Source organism: Caretta caretta, chromosome 3 (assembly GCF_965140235.1).
Source record: "Caretta caretta isolate rCarCar2 chromosome 3, rCarCar1.hap1, whole genome shotgun sequence".
NCBI classification, from domain to species: Eukaryota; Metazoa; Chordata; order Testudines; family Cheloniidae; genus Caretta; species Caretta caretta.
Window position 1 is genome coordinate 80,964,996 of NC_134208.1, and position 22,041 is coordinate 80,987,036.

At 46.1% G+C, this 22,041-nt stretch overlaps 1 protein-coding gene across 1 annotated transcript in view; it reads right to left on the minus strand.

Moving 5' to 3' along the window:
* LOC142071475 (uncharacterized) overlaps positions 1 to 12,202 on the minus strand; it is a 366,622-nt gene extending 354,420 nt beyond the window's left edge. Inside the window, exon 1 of the mRNA XM_075126218.1 lies at positions 11,319 to 12,202. Within this exon, the coding sequence (XP_074982319.1) occupies positions 11,319 to 11,901 (583 nt within the window). The 5' untranslated portion in view covers positions 11,902 to 12,202. The remainder of the gene's footprint in view (positions 1 to 11,318) is intronic.
* Between the last annotated feature and the right edge of the window lie 9,839 nt (positions 12,203 to 22,041).

Here is a 22,041-nt window from a genome sequence, read left to right on the forward strand (position 1 = left end):
CTGCTATTGATCCTTTAGCCTGCAGCAATATACCTTCTCTCCAAGAGAGTAGAATGCATGGTTCAGCTTCATACTACATGGATCACCATTGAATTATGATTGAATTTCCTTCCCAAATTGTGTGGATTTTGTAGAGGAGCTGCTGATCCACAGTTCTATTTCTCTTCTCATCCACCCCTTCAAAGCCAGCCAGACCCTTAAATCCCAGAGACTTCCCTCCAAATACATATTGTTTATTTCCAGGGTGTCACATGACTCAGCAAAAGAAGAGAGAGAGACTGTGGAGAGCAGCAGAAGTCAAGACCTTTACATAAACTATTCCCAATGGACCATTTGGTTAGCCCCTGTGATTCTCCACATGCAGAATCTCTATTGATTTCAGAGGGAATTCAGTTCACACAACAACTACAAAACTGCAACACTGAGTGATTTTCAAAGTTTTCTTGTTTTTTGTTTTGTTTGTTTTGTTTTTAAATGTCAGAGGGCTTTGGTGTACACCCTTTATGAAAAAGATGATGAAAGTTGAGTTATGTGAGCTGCTTCTGTATGTAAACACGAATGTAATGATTGATTAATTATCACTGCAAACTCAGAAATCGTATTTGCTTTGGGAAAGATCTCTGCTGTTCCAGATGGCCACAGCAGATGCAGAAGACATGGGCTTAAGTGTGGTGCTGAGTCACATCATAGATCCCTGAACGCCAGCTGGCAAGCACGTTACAGGAATGTCCTGATTCTGGTATGTACATTCTGGTTCACCAAAGATTGTCAAGTGAGGTCTTAAATGAAAGCCAGGATCCTACTGGTCATGAATATCATTGTGAAATGTAGGTACAGATATTATACAAGGAGTTTTGTATATTTACTGGAAATATATGTTTTAAAGTCTGTAGAAAGGTGGAATTGACACAGGTTTAGAAATGTTTATTCACCTGTCTGTCAAGATGTAAATCAAGCATTGTAAGCTAACACAATGGATACTATTTACATACAAAGTCAACAGAGATGTGACATCAACAATGAAACAACACACAGGAAAAATAAGCCACAGGTAGTTATCCTGATTGAGTACAGACAATGAGCTCTAGGGATATCAGCAGAAGGCAAAGACAACACCCCTTGATCCTGCATGTAGGAGGCAGTGAATTTACATTCATGAAATTAAGATTGCAAACATCCTTGGTTGGAAACACTGTAGAAGACAGTGGGTGTGAGAACCTCCTTAACCTGTTTAGACTCTAGAAAGCACATTATGGATTTTGTTTTATATGTAACCATTTATTTCTAATATTCTTATTCACTATCAGTTGAATCTTAGATATGTTTATAGTGAAAACAATAATATGTTTATTATCAAAGTGTTGTGATATTAACCAAGGTGTTGGTCCTGGAATCATACAAGCTGGTGTGCACATTGCTCCTTTGGGGAGAGCAGACCTGGTATTTCTGTGAGAGTTCCATGAATAAGGAGTTGAACACTACAGGGGAATGTTTCAAAGGAGCTTGTGAACTAGGGTGCACATATTGCTAATCTGCAAGGCAAAGTAAGGGCTAGTGTTGCCCAGAAGAGAGTGCTTGGGTGACTAACAGGCTGGTGGTGTCAGGAAGCTGACACCCAGATAAGCACAAATCTCCTTCATACTGGAGACAGGGGGTAACAAGGTGACTCACAGCCCTGAGTATCCCAAGGACCATCAGAGTAGTGTATAGAAAGGTTTTGACTTATGTTGCCCTCCACTATCTTTCTCTCTTCTTTTTTTGCTACAGTATGCAGAAGACATGGGTTTCAGCGTGATACTGAGCCACAGCATAGTCAGTTCACTGCACCTCTCATTGTGGTCATAAATTGATTGTAGGTACCTTAGCAAAAATATGCCTTGCAGACATTTCTCCTACATCCTTGGAAGTTGAAAGACTAGTTAGGAATCTGTCTCTTGTTAAAGTTGATAACGCATCAGTATATTGAGGAAGTTCTCATATGAAGAGTTTGGGTTCCAGAAAGGACTATGCCTTGTTGGTCAACCCATAGAATAGCACAGGTTTTGGCCTCAGAGGAAGCTACTTGCATGGTTCTGTCCCCTGACAAGAGGAAGAGCAATTTACTGTGAAGAGAAGTATTGACTTAAAAATGGGGCTGGAGGGGATAAAAAGAGGACTTGCTAACTTTCTTATGAGAGGTAAAAAATGTGAGACTAGTGAGAGGATTATTTAAAAAACTTCCATATTTGTTAAAGTCCTTTTAAAACCTTATTTTAAAATGTACAGATTAGTGTATGCATATTGAAACCAATCCCCTCTAACTGTACAATAAAAACCGTATAAACTACTTTTCTGTAGCAGATCTCCTTCAACTGAGAGGACAGGAAAGGTCCTATCTGAAAGGCTGTGCTTATCCTGCAGCATCTCCCCAGCTCTCCAAAACTTCTTCATGGAAAAGAAGAAGACTGTTGTCTTCCCTCTGCCAAAGGAGAACAACCAAAGGCAGCCTTCTCTGCTCTCTAAGCAGCATCTTCACAGCAGAAACCTTTGATTATTTCAATAAATTTCCTAGAGACAAGAGCCCAGAGCCCCTAACCAGATTAAAAGGAAGGAAAACTCTTTATGACACCTTTGACCTCTCTAGGTCTTAGTGTGTATCAAATTTACAAATGAATAACACCTACACCACACAGGAGTCATGGGAGGCTAATAAGCCCTTTGAGTTCTTTGAAAAACAAGTAGTACTCAAATGCAAAGTATCATACTGTTTCGATGTGACCTTACACTCAAACCATTGGTGAGCAACCACAAGTCTGTTAAACCAAATGTATTGCCGGCAGAGTATGCAGTCAGTTTACCACATGCTGTTGTTAAAGTCATAATTTCCCTTCAAGGCCCAGTCTACGCTCACTTAGATTGACTCAGCTATGTTGCTCAGGGCTGTGAAAAATTTTGTGCAATGTAGTTAAATAGACCTAATCTCTGATGTAGACACAGCTAGGTCAGTGGAATAATTCTGCTCTCCACCAAACTACCACGTCTCAAAGAGGCAGATTAACTACGTCGACAGAAACCCCCTTCCCTCACTATAGGAAGGGTCTGTGCTACAGCGTCACAGCTGCAGCGCCGGAGCTGTGCTGCTATAGAACTGTAATGTAGACATACTTTGAGAGTCTGGAAAACCAGAAACATCCCTTAATTTCCTGAGCCAAGAGTTCACTCCCTTTGGTGACTGGGAGCGTGTGCACATGTTGTGTGTGCATGCCAAGAAACCCTGGCCCAGCCCAGTAATTCTGTTACAATGTTATACAGAGTTATTAGTAATATGCTACTTATGAAAAATCAAATCCAAAATTATATATTCAACAATGAAAGCAAAAGACACTCACAAATTAAAGGCATTTATACTTCCCTCATAGATTTCCACTGCAATTTCAACAGCCACCCCCCATCCAATAAACTCTCTAGAAGAGGGATTGGCAACCTTTGGCACGCGGCCCATCAGGGAAAGCCGCTGACAGGCCGGGCCAGTTTGTTTACCTGCAGCGTCCGCAGGTTCGGCTGATTGCAGCTCCCGTTGGCTGTGGTTCGCCGTTCCTGGCCAATGGGGGCTGCGGGAAGCGCGGACGCTGCAGGTAAACAAATCGGCCCGGCCCGCCAGCGGCTTTCCCTGACGGGCCGCATGCCAAAGGTTGCCGATCCCTGCTTTAGAACATTCCCATATTAGTGTCAGCTTCCTGGACACCATGATCGGCTTCAACAATGGAACCCTACCCAACAACTGAAAAACAAGAAACCCATGGCTAATCACATCTACCATCATAGATCCAAAAACCACTCCAACAGATTTCTTGACGTGTTTATCTATAGCCAGGCACACAGAATATGCTCAGAGAAGAAAGTCTGGGACATACACCTTAAAACACTTAAAACCGCCTTCAACAAACAAGGATGCTCCAGAGAAGTAGATCCCAGCATGGAATGGGTCACCCATATATACCGAGAACCTGCTTCAAAACAGAAATAAAGCCCCATCCCACGCCCATCACTAGCTGTCACATATCACCCCACACTGGAACCCATATGGAGTATCAAACAACTTCAACCCATATTCGATGGGACCACATCCTGAAAGAAATCTTTCCTGAACCCCCCATCTGGCATTCAAACAACCATCCAATCTCTCCAAGCTCATCATCAGAAGCAAGTTCCCCACAGACCAGGACACACCAACTCAAAGCAGCACCAGATCCTGCCAGAACAGATGCAAAACCTGTACATATATCTCTGCTAAAATGATCAATACCCTGTCACAACACAACTATCGAGATTCATTGGTGTACACATGTGGTGTACGTCATCCAGAGCACTAAATATCCCAATAACCACCATGAGGGTGCAACAAGACAATCACTACGCTCTCAAAAGAACTCTTACAGTACAATGATAAAGGACAAAAACACCATTTCACCTATGGGTGAACACTTTCACAAAACTATCATGCTATATCTGACCTCACAGTCCTTGTCATCAAAGGAAACCTGCATACCACTGTCAAAAGACAAGTCTGGGAGTTTAAATTCATAACTTAGCCTGAGTTTTTAGTATCTAGCAAACAGACACACACTGGATTTATGGCTTATTGCAACAATCTGTAACTCACTTAACCCCTTCCTCCACCCTTTTTTCCTTCCCTCTTTTCCCCCTATGAATGGAGTGTTAATAAACCACTTCACCTTGAATGGTCCTTTGCTTAGCGTAAGAAGTTAACACATTTTTCAATGTTCCATCTTGTATTTAGCTGTGACACTCTGAGAACATTTCTTAGACCTGAAAAAGAGCTCTGTAAGCTTGAATGTTTGTCTCTTGACAACAGAAGTTGGTCCAAATAAAAAAATTTTTACCTCACCCACTTTGTCTCTCTAATATCCTGGGACTGTCTACAGGATACATGGCTACAACACTGCATGCAGGTATTTACTTGTCCTTTGTTAACAATATACGACTTAGACACAATTATAGGGTAGGCTTTTTCTTCCTGTAAAAGATAACTTTCTGACAAGATGATTTATAATGCACAGCTGTATTTTGCATCTACAGTAATTGTATCTAACTGCAAACAAAATCATCTTTTTAATGTGTTTCAAGGTAGATAGCCAAAAAACTTGCATTCCCAATCCTGATTCCACTGATTTCAACAGGGTTTGGACTGGGCTCATTATGTTGATATCAATCAGTAGTGACCATTTCATTCAGAGCAGATCTTCTGAACATAAACCTTTGACATTATAAAAGCTTTATCCTGTAAAGTGCTGAAAACTGCCTAGGAAGTTCTGGATATGTTCAACTCCCATTGAAATTAATGGGCACTGAGAGGGCTTGGCAACTTACAGAATCAGCCTCCAAGACTCAAGATAATGTCCAGAAAGATAAATCTTTAAAACAGGTAATATGCAACATAGAGCAATACTCAGTTAATTGTATGCAGTATACCCACTTAACAAAAACCACTAGTAGCATGAGTATATAATTCTATTGGATATAGTTAAGGATACGATTTAGTCATGGATTCCATTACTCTACCGGACCTCCGGGACTCCGGCTTCAGCTATGTGCCCCCTCTGTCCCCTGCAGCTTCAGCCTATGGCTTGGGCTGGGGCCAGGGCTGGAGCCAGGGCTGTACCCCCCCCCCGCCATTCTGTCTCCTGTGGCTGCTGCCAGAGCCTGGGCTATGCACCCCCCAGCCCCCATGGCTTCGGCCAGTGCCGGAGCTGGGGCTGTGCATACCTCTGTGGCTTTGGCAGTAGCCGCTGCTGTGTGCCCCCACCCCATGGCTTTGGACAGGGCTGAAACCGGGGATGTGCACCTCCCCCATGGCAGTGGGCTTGGGGCTATCAATCCTTCCCCCCCATAGGGCCCCAGCCCTCTCTCTCCACATTTATTTTTCGTAAAATTCATGGACAAGTCCTGGCTCCCATGATTTTTGTATATTGCCTGTGACCTGCCTGTGACTTTTACTAAAAAAAATGACAAAATCTTAACCTTACATATAGTCAATGACCACAGGTCTGTGCCAAAGATCCTAGAAGTTCTCAATACTCACTTGAGACCACAGCCCAAGGAGGGGCTTGTCTACGGCTAGAGCTGCAATGATTTAATTAAGGGCTTCTCAATGTAAGAATGTCACACTGGATGACTTAAACCAATTTAGTTAAACAGGTGCTGTCTGGTTTAATTTAAATTGATTATGAACAGATTTAAGCTAAATTCCAATAAGCCAAACTTAAATAGATGCAGGGTTTGGAAAGTATCATGTAGACAGTCTCAAAAGTGTTATATTTCCTTCCACTCTGAGCAATGTAATCATGGCTACAGAAAGACTTTAAATACTGAAATAGTCCCCTACCATCCTATTTACTCAAATTCAGACTGCAACAGTTGTGAGGAAAACAACTCTGTTAGGGTATGTCTACACTACGGAATAAGGTCGAATTTATAGAAGTCGTTTTTTTAGAAATCGGTTTTATATATTCGAGTGTGTGTGTCCCCACAGAAAATGCTCTAAGTGCATTAAGTGCATTAACTCGGCGGAGCGCTTCCACAGTACCGAGGCTAGAGTCGACTTCCGGAGCGTTGCACTGTGGGTAGCTATCCCACAGTTCCCGCAGTCTCCGCTGCCCATTGGAATTCTGGGTTGAGATTCCAATGCCTGATGGGGCTAAAACATTGTCGCGGGTGGTTCTGGGTACATATCGTCAGGCCCCCGTTCCCTCCCTCCCTCCGTGAAAGCAAGGGCAGACAATCATTTCACGCCTTTTTTCCTGAGTTACCTGTGCAGACGCCATACCACGGCAAGCATGGAGCCCGCTCAGGTAACCGTCACCCTATGTCTCCTGGGTGCTGGCAGACGCGGTACGGCATTGCTACACAGTAGCAGCAACCCCTTGCCTTGTGGCAGCAGACGGTACAGTACGACTGGTAGCCGTCATCGTCATGTCCGAGGTGCTCCTGGCCACGTCGGCTGGGAGCGCCTGGGCAGACATGGGTGCAGGGACTAAATTTGGAGTGACTTGACCAGGTCATTCTCTTTAGTCCTGCCTGCAGTCAGTCCTATTGAACCGTCTTATGGTGAGCGGGCAGGCGATACGGACGGCTAGCAGTCGTACTGTACCATCTTCTGCCGAGCAGCCATGAGACGTGGATGGCATGCAGTCCTTCTGCACCGTCTGCTGCCAGCCAAAGATGTAAAAGATAGATGGAGTGGATCAAAACAAGAAATAGACCAGATTTGTTTTGTACTCATTTGCTTCCCCCCCTCCCCTGTCTAGGGGACTCATTCTTCTAGATCACACTGCAGTCACTCACAGAGAAGGTGCAGTGAGGTAAATCTAGCCATGTATCAATCAGAGGCCAGGCTAACCTTCTTGTTCCAATAAGGACAATAACTTAGGTGCACCATTTCTTATTGGAACCCTCCGTGAAGTCCTGCCTGAAATACTCCTAGATGTAAAGCCACCCCCTTTGTTGATTTTAGCTCCCTGAAGCCAACCCTGTAAGCGCCCCTCCCGGCGTCAGAGCAACGGCAAACAATCGGGCATCTGAGAGTGCTGTCCAGAGCAGTAACAATGGAGCACTCTGATGGGGCTAAAACATTGTCGCGGGTGGTTCTGGGTACGTATCGTCAGGCCCCCGTTCCCTCCCTCCCTCCGTGAAAGCAAGGGCAGACAATCATTTCGCGCCTTTTTTCCTGAGTTACCTGTGCAGACGCCATACCACGGCAAGCATGGAGCCCGCTCAGGTAACCGTCACCCTATGTCTCCTGGGTGCTGGCAGACGTGGTACGGCTTTGCTGCACAGTAGCAGCAACCCATTGCCTTCTGGCAGCAGACGGTGCAATACGATTGGTAGTCGTCCTCGTCGTGTCCGAGGTGCTCCTGGCCACGTCGGCTGCGAGTGCCTGGGCAGACATGGGCACAGGGACTAAATTTGGAGTGACTTGACCAGGTCATTCTCTTTAGTCCTGCAGTCAGTCCTATTGAACTGTCTTATGGTGAGCGGGCAGGCGATACGGACTGCTAGCAGTCGTACTGTACCATCTTCTGCCAGGCAGGCAAGAGATGAGTATTGCTAGCAGTCGTATTGTACCATCTTCTGCCAGGCAGGCAAGAGATGGGGATGGCTAGCAGTCGTACTGTACCATCTTCTGCCGAGCAGCCATGAGATGTGGATGGCATGCAGTCCTTCTGCACCGTCTGCTGCCAGCCAAAGATGTAAAAGATAGATGGAGTGGATCAAAACAAGAAATAGACCAGATTTGTTTTGTACTCATTTGCCTCCTCCCCTGTCTAGGGGACTCATTCCTCTAGGTCACACTGCAGTCACTCACAGAGAAGGTGCAGCGAGGTAAATCTAGGCATGTATCAGTCAGAGGCCAGGCTAACCTCCTTGTTCCAATAAGAACAATAACTTAGGTGCACCATTTCTTATTGGAACCCTCCGTGAAGTCCTGCCTGAAATACTCCTTGATGTACAGGCACCCCCTTTGTTGATTTTAGCTCCCTGAAGCCAACCCTGTAAGCCGTGTCGTCAGTCGCCCCTCCCTCCGTCAGAGCAACGGCAGACAATCGTTCCGCGCCTTTTTTCTGTGCGGACGCCATACCAAGGCAAGCATGGAGGCCGCTCAGCTCACTTTGGCAATTAGGAGCACATTAAACACCACACGCATTATCCAGCACCAGAACCTGGCAAAGCGATACCGGGCGAGGAGGCGACGTCAGCGCGGTCACGTGAGTGATCAGGACACGGACACAGATTTCTCTGAAAGCATGGGCCCTGCCAATGCATGCATCATGGTGCTAATGGGGCAGGTTCATGCTGTGGAACGCCGATTCTGGGCTCAGGAAACAAGCACAGACTGGTGGGACCGCATAGTGTTGCAGGTCTGGGACGATTCCCAGTGGCTGCGAAACTTTCGCATGCGTAAGGGCACTTTCATGGAACTTTGTGACTTGCTTTCCCCTGCCCTGAAGCGCATGAATACCAAGATGAGAGCAGCCCTCACAGTTGAGAAGTGAATGGTGATAGCCCTGTGGAAGCTTGCAACGCCAGACAGCTACCGGTCAGTCAGGAATCAATTTGGAGTGGGCATATCTACTGCGGGGGCTGCTGTGATGCAAGTAGCCCACGCAATCAAAGATCTGCTGATATCAAGGGTAGTGACCCTGGGAAATGTGCAGGTCATAGTGGATGGCTTTGCTGCAATGGGATTCCCTAACTGTGGTGGGGCCATAGACGGAACCCATATCCCTATCTTGGCACCGGAGCACCAAGCCGCCGAGTACATAAACCGCAAGGGGTACTTTTCGATAGTGCTGCAAGCTCTGGTGGATCACAAGGGACGTTTCACCAACATTAACGTGGGATGGCCGGGAAAGGTGCATGATGCTCGCATCTTCAGGAACTCTGGTCTGTTTCAAAAGCTGCAGGAAGGGACTTTATTCCCAGACCAGAAAATAACTGTTGGGGATGTTGAAATGCCTATATGTATCCTTGGGGACCCAGCCTACCCCTTAATGCCATGGCTCATGAAGCCGTACACAGGCAGCCTGGACAGTAGTCAGGAGCTGTTCAACTACAGGTTGAGCAAGTGCAGAATGGTGGTAGAATGTGCATTTGGACGTTTAAAGGCGCGCTGGCGCAGTTTACTGACTCGCTTAGACCTCAGCGAAACCAATATTCCCACTGTTATTACTGCTTGCTGTGTGCTCCACAATATCTGTGAGAGTAAGGGGGAGACGTTTATGGCGGGGTGGGAGGTTGAGGCAAATCGCCTGGCTGCTGGTTACGCGCAGCCAGACACCAGGGCGGTTAGAAGAGCACAGGAGGGCGCGGTACGCATCAGAGAAGCTTTGAAAACCAGTTTCATGACTGGCCAGGCTACGGTGTGAAAGTTCTGTTTGTTTCTCCTTGATGAAACCCCCCGCCCCTTGGTTCACTCTACTTCCCTGTAAGCTAACCACCCGCCCCTCCTCCCTTCAATCACCGCTTGCAGAGGCAATAAAGTCATTGTTGCTTCACATTCATGCATTCTTTATTCATTCATCACACAAATAGGGGGATGACTACCAAGGTAGCCCAGGAGGGGTGGTGGAGGAGGGAAGGAAAATGCCACACAGCACTTTAAGCACAGCACTTTAAAAGTTTACAACTTTAAAATTTATTGAATGACAGCCTTCTTTTTTTGGGGCAATCCTCTGTGGTGGAGTGGCTGGTTGGCCGGAGGCCCCCCCACCGCGTTCTTGGGCGTCTGGGTGTGGAGGCTATGGAACTTGGGGAGGAGGGCGGTTGGTTACAGAGGGGCTGCAGTGGCAGTCTGTGCTCCAGCTGCCTTTGCTGCAGCTCAACCATACACTGGAGCATACTGGTTTGGTCCTGCAGCAGCCTCAGCATTGAATCCTGCCTCCTCTCATCACGCTGCTGCCACATTTGAGCTTCAGCCCTGTCTTCAGCCCGCCACTTACTCTCTTCAGCCCACCACTTACTCTCTTCAGCCCGCCACCTCTCCTCCCGGTCATTTTGTGCTTTCCTGCACTCTGACATTATTTGCCTCCACGCATTCGTCTGTGCTCTGTCAGTGTGGGAGGACAGCATGAGCTCGGAGAACATTTCATCGCGAGTGCGTTTTTTTTTCTTTCTAAGCTTCACTAGCCTCTGGGAAGGAGAAGATCCTGTGATCATTGAAACACATGCAGCTGGTGGAGAAAAAAAAAGGGACAGCGGTATTTAAAAAGACACATTTTATAAAACAGTGGCTACACTCTTTCAGGGTAAACCTTGCTGTTAACATTACATACATAGCACATGTGCTTTCGTTACAAGGTCGCATTTTGCCTCCTCCCACCGCGTGACTACCCCCTCAACCTTCCCCCCTCCCTGTGGCTAACAGCAGGGAACATTTCTGTTTAGCCACAGGCAAACAGCCCAGCAGGAATGGGCTCCTCTGAGTGTCCCCTGAAGAAAAGCACTCTATTTCAACCAGGTGACCATGAATTATATCTCACTCTCCTGAGGATAACACAGAGAGATAAAGAACGGATGTTGTTTGAATGCCAGCAAACATACACTGCAATGCTTTGTTCTACAATGATTCCCGAGTACGTGTTACTGGCCTGGAGTGGTAAAGTGTCCTACCATGAAGGACGCAATAAGGCTGCCCTCCCCAGAAACCTTTTGCAAAGGCTTTAGGAGTACATCTAGGAGAACCGCGAATGCCAGGGCAAAGTAATCCTTTCATATGCTTGCTTTTAAACCATGTATAGTATTTTAAAAGGTACACTCACCAGAGGTCCCTTCTCCGCCTGCTGGGTCCAGGAGGCAGCCTTGGGTGGGTTCGGGGGGTACTGGCTCCAGGTCTAGGGTGAGAAACAGTTCCTGGCTGTCGGGAAAACCGGTTTCTCCGCTTGCTTGCTGTGAGCTATCTACAACCTCCTCATCATCATCATCTTCTTCGTCCCCAAAACCTGCTTCTGTATTGCCTCCATCTCCATTGAAGGAGTCAAACAACACGGCTGGGGTAGTGGTGGCTGAACCCCCTAAAATGGCATGCAGCTCATCATAGAAGCGGCATGTTTGGGGCTCTGACCCAGAGCGGCTGTTCGCCTCTCTGGTTTTCTGGTAGGCTTGCCTCAGCTCCTTCAGTTTCACGCGGCACTGCTTCAGGTCCCTGTTATGGCCTCTGTCCTTCATGCCCTGGGAGATTTTCACAAAGGTTTTGGCATTTCGAAAACTGGAACGGAGTTCTGATAGCACGGATTCCTCTCCCCAAACAGCGATCAGATCCCGTACCTCCCGTTCGGTCCATGCTGGAGCTCTTTTGCGATTCTGGGACTCCATCATGGTCACCTGTGCTGATGAGCTCTGCATGGTCACCTGCAGCTTGCCACGCTGGCCAAACAGGAAATGAGATTCAAAAGTTCGCGGTTCTTTTCCTGTCTACCTGGCCAGTGCATCTGAGTTGAGAGTGCTGTCCAGAGCAGTCACAATGGAGCACTCTGGGATAGCTCCCGGAGGCCAATACCATCGAATTGTGTCCACAGTACCCCAAATTCGAGCCGGCAACGTCGATTTAAGCGCTAATCCACTTGTCAGGGGTGGAGTAAGGAAATCGATTTTAAGAGCCCTTTAAGTCGAAATAAAGGGCTTCATTGTGTGGACGGGTGCAGGTTTACATCGATTTAACGCTGCTAAATTCGACCTAAAGTCCTAGTGTAGACCAGGGCTTAGTAAGTGCAAGTACAAAAGCATTAAGCCTTGCAGTTCTTTTGATTTCTTATGGAGCTGCCTGCATAAAGGAGTCTGGCATGTACTGTGAAATCAGGCCCTTTCTATAAATGACCACTTGTGGCTAAATTTGTTTGTGACCCAACCAAGTTAAAACAGTTTGGCCAGATGGAGGGGGCTAGAGCCAAGGCACATTACGGCTAAAAACCTGCGTTGGTTCATTTTTCATAACTCTAATCAGGTCTGCTAAGAGTCATGCATCCAGCAGTCCTGACACACACTGCTACAGCTCAGCTGAGATGTCAGTTCCAGCTGTGATACAGGAGGGTTGCAGGTGTTTGGCTGCTACTGGCCACGGAAGCACCTGCTGAGCAAGCAGCCAAGCACCTCCCCTCTCTGCTCAACTTCCTAGATCAGAACCCAAAACAGCCGCTGGAAGGAGGTGGCAGCCAGAGGAGAAGGTGGCAAGGGCAGGGACAGCAGCACAAGGGGAATAGTGAAGAGTATCATACTTGCCCTAAACTCCCTCCACCCTGCAACCAGCTAAAGCAAGCTGCTCCTAGGTACCCAACCTGCACCTTTTACTCCCAGGAGTCCACCCCCAAGGAGCCCTAGCATCTCCTCCTGCTTCCTCCCTTCCCACCCCTTGAGGAGACTCTGACCCCCAGAATCCTCTACTCTGAGGAGCCTCCTGGCCTCCAGCAGCTCCTGCACTCACTGCCTCCCCCACAGCACCCACCCACTCCCCAGGAGTTCCCTGCATCCCAGGACTCCGTACCTCCCATTAGCCCTCGAATCCCACGCAGCAGCAACAGCCACAGTGGAGACCCACCCAATACCTACACAGACACTGAAGCACCTACCCCAGCCACAGATGCCTAGTTTTGTGCAGCTTCGTGTCCTACCCTGGCCATTGCTTGGGGCGAGGTGTGTGGACGATAACTCATTTATGGTTATACGCAAATTACCTCATTATGTATTTTGTGGAAAATGTTCCACTTGAAGCGGAACACAACTTGACAGCTATGCCCAACGCTATTTTCAACACCAAATTGACATCCAAGACCACAATCCTGCAATGAACTCTGCACATCTGGACTCTTGTGCAGAGTCCCGCTGACTTAAACATGGCTCTGCACAGACACAGGGATCACCCTGCTCAGAGTTCTCTGCAGGACTGTGGCCCAAGAGGGCTGTGATCTCTCTGCAAGAGCAAAGCTCTAGGAGACAAGTGCAAGTCTTTCCAATAACAAAATGAGGGGCACTGAGGCTGAGCAGCCCTGCTCTTATTAGTTTCCTGGCAGAAACAGCCACCATGAAAGACAAATGTCCACAGTTGTTCGCACTAGCCTGGCCAGCCATAGCAGGGCCGGTGTCTCCTTTCCTAGGCATAAAAACCAGCAAATGTGCTGAAATAATTCTTTCAGTCTGTGATGCACTGTACCCAAAGTAACACCCTGGAACCCCCTTATTTATCACTTGTATATGGTTGTGATATTTCATACGAGGCATGTCTTGTAAGGTACCATATGGAAGGTCATGATCTGTTGAAACTCATTGTTCTGTCAAAATATGTACATCATTAAAGTGTATGAAGTTATAAGATTTTGCTATATGGTTGTTATTGAAATATGTTGAGAGTCTCTGGGAGATGCCCACTGCTGGCTCTCCAGTGGCAACAGAGGAGGTGACCCACACCCAGGTAGGTGTTAAATGACCATTGACCAGTAAGGGAATTGTAAACAAGAAATTTACAATTCAATAAGAGACAGTTGTGCAAGCAACACAGTGGAGATTGCTCAACTCTGTTACTCAGCAAGGACTACCAAGTCATGTCTGGGCCAGTATCTTTCCTGGGACATGAACTGAGAGTATAAAATAAGGGACAGTGGCATCTTGAGACCACCTCTCTCCACCTATGCTGAAGGCAACAAGGATGTTGGGAAGACAAAGACTTTGAACTGAGGAGACTGGTCCCAGCCTGAGACAGAAATTCAGCCTCTGTATTAAGAACTGCAACCTTCCTGCAACATCCAGTAGGGTGAGCAAAGATTGCTTGATACCAATCTTGCTTAGTCTGATGAAGTTCAGGATTTAGACTGTGATTTTACTTTTTATTTATTATGTAACTATCTCTGACCTTTACCCCTACCACTTAGTCTTTCTATAGCCAATTCCCCAGTGGCAAGTGGTGGGGGAGCTAGGGCCACCCACAACTCCAGGTCCCCGGTCAGGGACCCTGTGGATCACAGTCTCCTGCTCCACCTCAAATTCCTCTCACTGCTGCTATGTCTCCCTGGGCCATCTCCCCATGGCCCTAGCACCTTCTTCACTGTTCCTCAGGGCATGCAACTACCCAGTCCCAGCAGTCAGCCAGGAGCTCCTCGTGTTCTTCAGTTCCTGCCAGCAGTTGCTCTCTCCAAGGTGCTGCAGGTCCCTCAGCCTGCTAGAGAGACAGTCTTTGCTCCTTGAGCTGCAAGCAGTGACTGACTGCTACTGGCCCTGCAGCTCCTTTTATATGGGCTTGCTTGGCCCTGATTGGCTGTTCCTCACAGCCCCTCTCTATTGACTGCACAACCTCCCTAGGCTGCTTTTAACCCCGTCTCTGCCAATGTGGGGCAGATACCCCATCACACTCTCATTCCAGCCTCAGCTGCTTATGCAGCATGTCTGTTCTGCCACTGATCATTGTTTTTAGGAAGATATCACAACTTAAAGCTGACATTTGGAGTAATTGTTTCACTCCCATTGGCAGAAAACACCCAAATGTAGTCCCCAGACCCTGTCAGGTTTAAACAGACATACACACACACGTTAATTAGATGCACACACCAAGGAAATGTATGTCATTAAATTCTACAAATAGCCACAGCATAAAAAAATAGATGGGCTAGGCTGCATACCAAAACTGTCCATGCTTGTGGGTAGAATCTTCACAGATTTAATGGAGATAAGAATTCCTTTTTAATTTGTTTTTTCTCTGATCATCAACTGCCATGGCAAATCTCTCTGACACCCGCTCAACCAGTTTCTGCACCAGTTTAAACAGCAGGCATCTCCTCAGATTTGGAGCAGTGGACCATTCTGGTGCTGGCATCGTGTTTTCAGTCTTCCTGTAATAAAAGAGTTGCATCATAGCACATGTTTCAATCAATAAAATGAACATGTACAAATATAGGCTCTGTAATTTTTTTTTTTTTTTTTTTTGCTTTGATTGCCATACTGGATGCTCATTTACCTGCATAGCTGCCTGACATTTGGAGGCAGAATGGAAAATGGTCTTGAAAATGTTATATTAAAGGTTTATTTTATAATTTCAAGGCCACAGAATACAGTAATGCATATTTTTGAGAGAGCTGTTCCACACTAACTTTTTTTAAAAACCTCTTCCTTTTCCTAACACTTCCCGCCCCCCCCCCCCACCCTCCGCAACAAGAAAATAAAATAAAAAGGAAGATGTAGTGTGACATTGTGCTCAGGACACCCAGAATTGTGAGCCACTTACCCCTCTGCCTCAGTAAGAGTAAGTGTTGCTTCTGCTAAGCTGTGTCAGCTCCTTGTCACACCAGCCTGTCTGTCTTGCCACTAAACTCTTCAGGGCTCTGCCAGTGCATTATGTTTGCTGCCTCCAAAGAGGCTGAACACACACCAGCCTGTTAGGTTAGCTGAGGATTCACCCTCCATGATCAATACACAGCGCCGGGATGGTTTTGTAATAAAACCAGAATGAATTTATTAATAAAGAGCAGAGATTTACGTGATATGAAACAAGAATCAATGAGACAGGTCTGGTTGCAAACAAAACAAAACCCATTTTTTAATGACTAAAACTTAATTTTAGGAAGTTACAGTCTTTGTCTCAGCAGGTTTCTTACTTTCATCAAGTTTTTAGCAGCTCTTTCCTTTCTGGCCAAGAGGATCCAGCATTCCTAGGCTCAGAGGGTTCCTGAAGCAGGCCCCAGAGCAGGCTTTGGGACAGGAGCAGCATCAGCACATCCTGGGGCCATACTCAGAGGAGCTGTTTGATGTCCCCCGGAGGAACAGCCCACTGCAGAGCCTGCAGCGGTCACAGATCGGGCAGAAGCTGCCCCTGAGTCCAGTACTTTCGAGATCCATATGTTTATTATACAGCAATGAGGGATTTCTGCTCTATGAACCAATGCAAAAGTTACTAGCTGCCCCAGCTAGCAACCTGTATCAGCTAATGGTGGATTGTATGCCAGCAACGTGGCTCACCCCTCCTCATCCCCCACCACATGTAGTTCAAAATGGCAACTGGGAAATGTAAACAGTAAAACTGCCTTGAAAGTTTTTTTTTTTTTAATTTGAGAAGACAGATTTTTGCTGGGGCCATTCCTGTTTCTTTAAAATAACAACCTTACACTACCATACCTGTGAGTACACTTCTCTGCAACCACTCAGCTGTGTAATGAGCCACCTGGAACTGTGGTGGGAGGAGCTAGAAATGTTCTCCATCTATAGCTCAGGCCATTTCAGTTACAAGTAGTCTATGCAGTTTGAGATTTTGTCCAGAAATGTGGCAGTGAAGGATGGGGATTAGGAGAAGGCTGTGGAGTTGTGTGTGTTTGCATGCAGCCATGACAGGGTGAGCCATGTGGAAGTGAACACAGCATCCTGTTGATTTCCCTCATGGATTATGACCCAATCTTAGGTCCTGAAAGCTGCAACTCTAGATCAATAGTCACGTTGCGGGGAAGGGCGTATTTTCCAGAGCCACCTCGATAGCTGACCAGCCAGATGTGCTTTTTTGGTCACTTTTATTTGAATACTTTGATTGCATAAACTGGAAGATTTCCCACTAGCAGCTTGGAACAACATCTCCTTTGCCAGTCGGGCACCACAAAGACTGATATGTCCTTTGAAACATGGAGGATCTGAAATGATAGAAAAAGCTTTTATAGCATGACCACTGATGGCACACACACACCCAAACCCAAATAGTTCTGCAATTTTTAGGGGGAAAAAACAACTTTGAATTTTTAACTTACCATTGTCTCTGCACTTCCTTTGCTGTGTTTAACAAGGCTGTATCTGTGATCTGAAGCCTCCTTCTCACACTATATTGAAGTTCAGGTAGGAAAAGAAACATTTTATGTCCTTGAATTGCCTCAAGAATTTTTTCTGTGTTCCTCCACTGAGCTCTTTGAGGCAATAACCCTCTGTGTCTTGTCCTGTTCCAGGCTGCACAACCTCTACAGGCTGCAGTACCTTCACAACTCGCCCACACTGCAGTACAAGCCTGGCTCACCATACCTTCACAGGCAGTTCCAAGAGCAAGTGTTTCCATGATGAACACTTCAACATGATGGTTGAAGTTCTGGACAGGGCCAACGAGCAGGTCCAGTACCAAAGACAGAGGGACTTGTGGCTAGAGGAAAGGTATGACAAGAGGCAAGATTCAGGCTGCACAGCTCGAGGATAGGGTTTCAGTGCAGGTGTAGGCACTTGCTTTGCAGTTCCTGGAACAGGAATGGAGGCTAAGGGAGGAGGACAGAGCTCAGCAGAGAGAACTGTTTGAGTGTCTGATATCAATAATGGCTCCTGCTTCATCACTCACATCACGGCCTGAGTCCCTTGTTGTGATGCAGTCCAGAGACAGCTTGGAAAACTCAGTGGCTGGGTAGCCCATGCAATTGACCCCCCTGAGCAACAAGGCAGAGCAACTTTGCCCAAGGGAAACTTCCATATTGACCCACTCCCCTGTGGATGCCTCAATCCCCTTCACTGGTAACAAGTGCACAGTAAATAGGGAAAGGAGAACAGGGGGTCAGGGACATACAACAGGAGGGGGGTTCTGTCTTGTAAATGGTTTCACTGTTTGCACTTGTTCACGCACTTTGTTTTGTGTATGTTTGTTTTGTTAAGATTCTGCTGCTATGGTGTGTTGGTGTGGCAATGGCTGGTCTGCCTGGCAATGGGTTGAATGTTGTATTTTTCTAATACATGTTTGTAAATAAAGCTTTTTATTTTATCAAGAAAGTTTATTGTTATCACTGTATCACATCATACAATATGCATTTAAAATAATTAAAGGTAAATACATGATCAGGGACAATTAGGAATTAGTATGCAAACACTATTCCTCAATACAGTTGTGTACATCAATCCATACTTCAATCACTTCTTACAATCAATCACCCCCACCTCCATTGATAAATGGTCACATTATTCATAAGTACATTGTATGGCAATCAATCCCCAAGCGCAGAAACCATACACTATGAGCCCAATCCCCCCCGAGCACATTCATAATGGTACTATTCCCCTCTTCTCTGGGGTCATGCAAGTCCATAATTTGGCAGACAGAGCATCCCTGACTTCTGCTGCCCAGGTGCACCCAGGTCCAGCAGTGGTAGGTCCACAGTCTGGCTGAGCGTACCTCTTCAGTGGGCCCACCCTGTCATAGGTCCATTCAGGGGGAAATGGCTCACCGCTGGCTTCACAAAGGTTGTGAAGAGCACAGCAAGCCACAGTACTGCAATCAGCACTGATGACACTGGCATGCAAACGAGTCTGTAAACATCTCCAGTGGGATTTCAATCTGCCAAAAGCACATATAGCAACCATTCTACACCTGCTGAGAGTGTAATTGAACCGGTATGGTTCCATAAGCTAAGGCAAAAGTGGGTATACAGGGTACCCCCGAATAATGGTGGGGACAGTAACTCCATTTATTATGTCATTTGACAGGAACAGTGTCCAGCCTCTCCATGAATACAGACTCCCAATTGGTGAAAAACACTGGCACCATTTACTTTCCCAGTGTAACTCACATTAGCATTTATAAATCAATCTCTGTGGTCCATTAGGGCCTGCACTACAATAGAGTAGTACCCTTTGGTTTATGTACTCATGTGCTCCTTGAGGAGGACAAACTATGGGCATGAGTCCCATCAATGGCCCCAGGAAAGTTTGGAAACCCCATTCTTTCAAAGACAGCAGTTAATTCAGGGAAGTCTTTTATGCCTGCCACCTTGGGATAAATCACACACCTGATTGCCTCACAAACCTCTACCTCCACTTTATCCACAGTCAACTTTTCAACACAGAACTGGTTTGCAACAGGCCTGCAGCAGTCTGGGGTAGCCAGTTTCCAGACAGTTATAGCAACCTGCTTCTGGATCAGGATGGCTGCCCTCATGTGTGTATCTTCATGGTAAAGGGTCCAAGCAGGTTGCTCACAAAGCTCCAGAAATTTAGCCTTCTTCATGCAAAAGTTCTGGACTCATTGCTCATCCCAGGTCTGCAGGACAACGTGATCCCACCAGTCTATGCTTGTGACCCTGTTCCGGAACTGCCAGTCTATGTAGGGGATATCAGCGGCTATATTGAGTGTCATGAGCAGCATCAGCTAGTCAGAGTCTGCCATGGCTATGTCCTCCTCCTCCTGTTCCTTCATAAGCTCTGTCAGGGACGTTTGGTGGTTCAGAAAACACCACCAAAATGTCCACTAATGCCTCATGGAAGCTCTGCCCATTTCCTGACACAGAAGTGAAAGTACAAGCAGGATAACTTCTTCAAAAGACTCCTCCATGTTGGTGACTCAAGTACCTGGGAGCACACAGACCAAAATGACTGCTTGGCCAGGATGGGCAGGGATAGTGTCCCTAGCCTCTGTTTGCCAGAAGCTAGGAATGGGCAACAGGGAATGGATCACTTGATTACTTGCCTCTGTTCATTCCCTCTGGGGAACCTGGCATTGGCCACTTTTGGAAGACAGAATTCTGGGCTAGATGGACCTTTGGTCTGACCCACTATGGTTGTTCTTATGTTCCTGGCAGGATGTGTTGGTGGACTGTTCAAACTTCCTGTAATATGCAGGATGGACAGTCAAGTTTTCCCACAGTGCACCATGGTTAAAGGGCTAGAGCAGCCACATCTCAGGATGCCATGAGGGAGTCTGGGATATGGTCGGTTTGCTTCAGGTCTGTGTGCTGCAGTGTGGATACCAAAGCCCCAGGTTCAAGCCTGGGTTAGAAAATTCTTAACATATGATTAACAATCAGAGTAGATGCTCAAACCTTTGGGTTCTCTAGCTGACTTAAGTTCCACTAACCTTGGGCTTATATTGGAGTGTAGACATGGGTGCCAAAATGGCTTTTTGCTTCTACTTATATTTCCCAAAACTCATTGTTTTGTCCCCAGAGTCAGGATGACCTCCTGCTGTTCTTCCCTTCCTGTTGATTTCTCATCCCCCTGCTGTGGAAGTATAACATTGTATAAGTATAACATTGTATAAGGGGACATGCTGGATACATTGTATATGAGAGGGCATGCCAAAACATGTTACAAAGTATCTGAGGGAGCACACGTAGGGACAGTTAGCTTTTGAATGGAGAAGCAATTAAGATAGAGCCAGCACATCTAAGAAGCAGGCATCAGAATGGAAGGTGTGAAGGGCAATTAGTTAAGTTAACTGGAAGCTGTTAAAGGAGATTGTTAAGGGTGGCAGGTAATTGAAGATACGTGACTGGTCTCAGGGATCTCGAAGGGTGGTGACTAAAATCTTTTTCTTCTTTTGTCTGTAACTTCTCTGTAACTTGTTCTCCAAAAAACTGTATAAATTAAAAGACACAAGCCCCACTCGGGGGGCTTACTTCTAAATGTATTAGCAGAGCAGCTTTGCTAATAAAACAGAGTGGTCTGATAAATTGTGAGTCTGAGTCAAACTTTGACACTGCTGATTCGTAAATAAATGAGGTTGCCATTGTTTTGATTCCATAATGCTTAGTTTACATTGGAGAGAGGTAGGTAGCTACCTTCCCTGCTCTCTGGGAGAAAACCTGTTTCTCCCTTTGTTTGGTCACAGACTTTAAAGCATAATATCAGTGAGTGTCCATAATTCCTCATGTAGTGCTAATACATACATTTCAAAGTTATATTAATCACCATTGTACCATTAGCTTTCATAAAAGACCTGACTCAATACTTTTTTATAATATAGTAATATTGTTTATAGTCAGTTGATTCAATTGATTTTTTTCTTTGGGATTCAGACTCCCTGTTCTCCCCCAGACAGTGCTGTTCCACACTAGCTTTTTAAAAATCTCTTCCTTTTTCCAGCCTTAACAAAACAATAAAATACAAAGGAAGATGCCTGGAAAATGAAAGAATGCTCTGATTTCCATTGTAGGAGCAACATCAATCTTTCACTGGATCATAAAAACACAACCTCACAGCTGCACTCTGAAGAGGCAGTCACCAGCAGAAAGGCTCTACAACTGTGTAAAGCCATTGCTGGCCAATAAATAGAAGAGAGAGGTGGCATTCATGACCCATGGTGAGGGAGAGGGAGTGCAAACTGGAAATGGAGAACAAGGACCTCACTGGGCTCATTCAGCACTGCATTTTACTTTAGCTTTGCTGCCAGCATGAAGACAGCTACAGCATCAGGCCTTTGCCACCCACCTCTCGAGCAGAACTCTACCTATCACACATTTACAGGGTTAGTTCAATCTGAGGTCCCCTATGAGCACACTTGATTGGGGCATCTTCCCAAGTAATCATTCATTTGGTCACCACACACCCAACGTTGTTAAATCTGCATGATGTATGTATAAAATTGCACACAAAACTACATTAAAAGAACACTATTAAGGTTGCAAAGTTAAGCACTCACAAGGTAGGAAATGCCAAAATTAAAGCTGCCTGTGCAACCTTAATTTGGCTCACTGGGGATACGGATTATGATACCATCTTTAATTACGTGATCATATTCTATTTTTTATTTAAAAAAAAAAAAGCCTGCCTCATTCAGTGCAC